General features: G+C 42.5%; 1 protein-coding gene across 1 annotated transcript in view; it reads right to left on the reverse strand.

Moving 5' to 3' along the window:
- Nucleotides 1-1,066: 1,066 nt before the first annotated feature.
- LOC119264712 overlaps nt 1,067-5,940 on the reverse strand; it is a 15,873-nt gene continuing 10,999 nt past the window's right edge. Inside the window, exon 4 of the mRNA XM_037543359.1 lies at nt 1,067-1,360. Within this exon, the coding sequence (XP_037399256.1) occupies nt 1,067-1,360 (294 nt within the window). The remainder of the gene's footprint in view (nt 1,361-5,940) is intronic.

Consider the following 5,940-nt stretch of genomic DNA (forward strand, 5'->3'; position numbering starts at 1 on the left):
ACAGACTGTAATACACTACAGGAAGCGTAGGGGGCGATACGGCTTCTACTGCTTCATTTAAAAAGCTCTATAATGTTCATATGATCCACACAGTCGCTCTGACAGACTGTAATACACTACAGGAAGCGTAGGGGGCGATACGGCTTCTACTGTTTCATTTAAAAAGCTCTATAATGTTCATATGATCCACACAGTCGCTCTGACAGATTGTAATACACTACAGGAAGCGTAGGGGGCGATACGGCTTCTACTGTTTCATTTAAAAAGCTCTATAATGTTCATATGATCCACACAGTCGCTCTGACAGACTGTAATACACTACAGGAAGCGTAGGGGGCGATACGGCTTCTACTGTTTCATTTAAAAAGCTCTATAATGTTCATATGATCCACACAGTCGCTCTGACAGACTGTAATACACTACAGGAAGCATAGGGGGCGATACGGCTTCTACTGTTTCATTTAAAAAGCTCTATAATGTTCATATGATCCACACATTCGCTCTGACAGACTGTAATACACTACAGGAAGCGTAGGGGGCGATACGGCTTCTACTGTTTCATTTAAAAAGCTCTATAATGTTCATATGATCCACACAGTCGCTCTGACAGACTGTAATACACTACAGGAAGCGTAGGGGGCGATGCGGCTTCTACTGTTTCATTTAAAAAGCTCTATAATGTTCAGATGATCCACACAGTCGCTCTGACAGACTGTAATACACTACAGGAAGCGTAGGGGGCGATACGGCTTCTACTGTTTCATTTGAAAAGCTCTATAATGTTCATATGATCCACACATTCGCTCTGACAGACTGTAATACACTACAGGAAGCGTAGGGGGCGATACGGCTTCTACTGTTTCATTTAAAAAGCTCTATAATGTTCATATGATCCACACAGTCGCTCTGACAGACTGTAATACATTACAGGAAGCGTAGGGGGCGATACGGCTTCTACTGCTTCATTTAAAAAGCTCTATAATGTTCATATGATCCACACAGTCGCTCTGACAGACTGTAATACTCTACAGGAAGTGTAGGGGGCGATATGGCAGCTTTCAGCTTTTCAGCGCTGCAGTACTGAGGAAGCTGAGCAGGTGGGATCACTGTACTCACTGTAAAGGTTCAGATGGACCTTCTGTTTACATTGTTCTGTACTCGGCACTGACAAGTAACAGAACATCTCTCTTCTGTTCATCTCCCACTGTGTCAGACTGGGCGCCCTCCACACCAAACTGGTCTCACTGCCTGTTTGGACAGGATTAATCTGAGACTCCCAGCCCAGAAAGAAATCAGATGAAGGTTTGGATGATATGGAGCAGGTGAGTTCAACAGGTTCTCCGTACTCCACCAGCAGGGACTTATGGGAAACAGTGAGTGTTGAACAGACATCTGTCAATGAATTCATGAAGCACAAAAACACTGTTAAACACAAATTTGTCATAATGTTTACATCCACAACATCAACAAAACAGATGTGATTACAGAGGTATATCAGACTAGTTTGGTATCATGGCTCTACAAAGATGCCACCCAATCGCCAGAAAAACTTTATGAACTTGTTAGGTGTAGTTGCTTTGTAACTGTGTAACGTCATCTTTTGTTTGCCCTTTTTAGACCTTGTAGTTTTTTACCTTGTTCTTTCTATGCTTTGTATGACTGAAACAAAGGGGAAGACATGGGAGGGAGAGAAGAAAATGACATATAAATTCGCATGATGTGGCTTATGTATTGTGAGAGTGCTCTATGGAGATTTAATAGAAGGCTGTCTGTGTTTTCTTCCACCAGTCCTGAACTGTCAATGATCTTCATTCAGTGCTGCTTCTCATTTTATGTTCCGCTCACCAACAGTACTGACAGTAGTGACAATGGGCAGTCCTGCCAACGTGGGACCAATAGAGTTAGAACATTACACGTTACTGATTACCTGTTAAAACATGTATCTGTAACCTAATCTTAAGGATTAGTACATTAATAGCATAATGGTAACTTTACATTACTGTAAATTAAATGTGTCTTTGATGAAATATGTAACTAAATGAAGAAAAATAATTTTGACAAGAATTTAACGTATACACATGCCAAACACAATGTCTGCACTGCTTAGTGAAACAGAATGCTAGATTATAGAGTATATGAGATTAAGTGTATGGAAATAATTTAAACACAGAAGACAGATTTGTGTAACAGTATCATTTGTTAGAATGTGTTCAGAAATCTTGTTTTTCTCTTCGGGAAAAAAGAGCATTTTAAAAGGGCATTTTTAAAAAATCTGTGAATACACTGAGAATAAAAGCTCTAAAAGTAAAACACAGAGGAAGAAGTGGTCAGTGTAGAATGATCCAGTACATTGAGTCAAATGCAATATAGTTTTAAAACTCTGCTCTCTTGGGACTTTTCCTTATTTAATGAAAATCTGTTGTTTAACATGACAAAGTTAAAAGACATGTCTAAGCATTAAAAACATGTATGTATGTAGAACTTTTTAAACGTCAGGCTGTAATGTGCGTCAAGACAGTGAGATAAAACTGATAAAATAATGATATAAAACAAATAACAAATCCAGAAACAGTACAGCTTCATCCAAACAACAGAAACAGAGTACATCAGTTCCAACCTCAAACACTCGGGCACAGACATGTGTCTTCAGCCTTTTTAAACATCTCCTTAGACTCAGCAAGTCTGCTGTCTAAGCATCTGAGCAGATACTGGAAAAGCCCAGACTCCCTTACTTATTCGCTTTGTCCTGGAACCAGTCAAAGCCTTGACTACAGAAGCTCAGAGTCCTAGGATTTAAATATGGCACTAATAGCTAAGAGATCTATTTTAGTTCTGACTAAAAATGATGCCCAATGAACCCTGGCAGTGAAGTTGCTGGCAACATTTTGGAGGCCTAGAACCAGAACTTCTGTTTCCTTCATCTAACAAGGAAAAACATGCCACAATGTTCTTAATAACTTTAATAAGTTCAGTAGGACTTTCCTGCCTACTGAAATCTTTCATCTTTACAGCGAGACACCATGTGTACTCACACCACAATACACTCTCCATGTGTACTCACTACCACAATACACTCTCCATGTGGACTCACACCACAATACACTCCCCATGTGTACTCACACCACAATACACTCTCCATGTGTACTCACCACCACAACACGCATTGCATACATACTCACGCCACAATACACTCTCCATGTGTACTCACCACCACAATACACTCCCCATGTGTACTCACACCACAATACACTCTCCATGTGTACTCACCACCACAATACACTCTCCATGTGTACTCACCACCACAATACACTCTCCATGTGTACTCATTACCACAATACACTCCCCATGTGTACTCAAACCACAAAACACTCCCCATGTGTACTCACACCACAATACACTCTCCATGTGTACTGACTGCCACAACACACTCTCCATGTGTACTCACCGCCACAACACACTCTCCATGTGTACTCACACAACAATACACTCTCCATGTGTACTCGCCAACACAACACACTCTCCATGTGTACTCACCACCACAATACACTCTCCATGTGTACTCACACCACAATACACTCTCCATGTGTACTCACCACCACAATACACTCTCCATGTGTACTCACTACCACAACACGCATTGCATGCATATTCATGCCACAATACACTCTCCATGTGTACTCACACCACAATACACTCTCCATGTGTACTCACCACCACAATACACTCTCCATGTGTACTCACCAACACATCACACTCTCCATATGTACTCACTACCACAATACACTCTCCATGTGTACTCACACCACAATACACTCTCCATGTGTACTCGCTACCACAATACACTCTCCATGTGTACTCACACCACAATACACTCTCCATGTGTACTCACCACCACAATACACTCTCAATGTGTACTCACCACCACAATACACTCTCCATGTGTACTCACTACCACAACACGCATTGCATGCATATTCATGCCACAATACACTTTCCATGTGTACTCACACCACAATACACTCTCCATGTGTACTCACCAACACAACACACTCTCCATGTGTACTCACCACCACAATACACTCTCCATGTGTACTCACACCACAATACACTCTCCATGTGTACTCACCACCACAATACACTCTCCATGTGTACTCACCACCACAATACACTCTCCATATGTACTCACTACCACAATACACTCTCCATATGTACTCACTACCACAATACACTCTCCATGTGTACTCACACCACAATACACTCCCCATGTGTACTCACAACCACAACACACTCTCCATGTGTACTCACACCACAATACACTCTCCATGTGTACTCGCTACCACAATACACTCTCCATGTGTACTCACACCACAATACACTCTCCATGTGTACTCACCACCACAATACACTCTCCATGTGTACTCACTACCACAACACGCATTGCATGCATATTCATGCCACAACACACTCTCCATGTGTACTCACACCACAATTCACTCTCCATGTGTACTCACCACCACAATACACTCTCCATGTGTACTCACCAACACATCACACTCTCCATATGTACTCACTACCACAATACACTCTCCATGTGTACTCACACCACAATACACTCTCCATGTGTACTCGCTACCACAATACACTCTCCATGTGTACTCACACCACAATACACTCTCCATGTGTACTCACCACCACAATACACTCTCAATGTGTACTCACCACCACAATACACTCTCCATGTGTACTCACTACCACAACACGCATTGCATGCATATTCATGCCACAATGCACTTTCCATGTGTACTCACACCACAATACACTCTCCATGTGTACTCACTACCACAATACACTCTCCATGTGTACTTACCAACACAACACACTCTCCATGTGTACTCACCACCACAATACACTCTCCATGTGTACTCACACCACAATACACTCTCCATGTGTACTCACCAACACAACACACTCTCCATGTGTACTCACCACCACAATACACTCTCCATGTGTACTCACACCACAATACACTCTCCATGTGTACTCACCAACACAACACACTCTCCATGTGTACTCACTACCACAATACACTCTCCATGTGTACTCGCTACCACAATACACTCTCCATGTGTACTCGCTACCACAATACACTCTCCATGTGTACTCACACCACAATACACTCTCCATGTGTACTCACACCACAATACACTCTCCATGTGTACTCACCAACACAAAACACTCTCCATGTGTACTCACCACCACAATACACTCTCCATGTGTACTCACACCACAATACACTCTCCATGTGTACTCACCAACACAACACACTCTCCATGTGTACTCACTACCACAATACACTCTCCATGTGTACTCACACCACAATACACTCTCCATGTGTACTCACCAACACAACACACTGTCCATGTGTACTCACTACCACAATACACTCTCCATGTGTACTCACTACCACAATACACTCTCCATGTGTACTCACTACCACAATACACTCTCCATGTGTACTCACACCACATTACACTGTCCATGTGTACTCACCACCACAACACGCATTGCAAGCATATTCATGCCACAATACACTCTCCATGTGTACTCACACCACAATACACTCTCCATGTGTACTCACCACCACAACACACTCTCCATGTGTACTCGCCACCACAACACACTCTCCATGTGTACTCACTACCACAATACACTCTCCATATGTACTCACCACCACAACATGCATTGCATGCATATTCATGCCACAATACTCTCTCCATGTGTATTCGCCAAAACAACACACTCTCCATGTGTACTCACACCACAACACACTCTCCATGTGTACTCACCACCACAACACGCATTGCACGCATATTCATGCCACAATACACTCTCCATTTGTACTCGCCAACACAACACACTCTCCATGTGTACTCACCACCA

Source organism: Pygocentrus nattereri, chromosome 12 (assembly GCF_015220715.1).
Source record: "Pygocentrus nattereri isolate fPygNat1 chromosome 12, fPygNat1.pri, whole genome shotgun sequence".
In the NCBI taxonomy this organism is placed as follows: domain Eukaryota; kingdom Metazoa; phylum Chordata; class Actinopteri; order Characiformes; family Serrasalmidae; genus Pygocentrus; species Pygocentrus nattereri.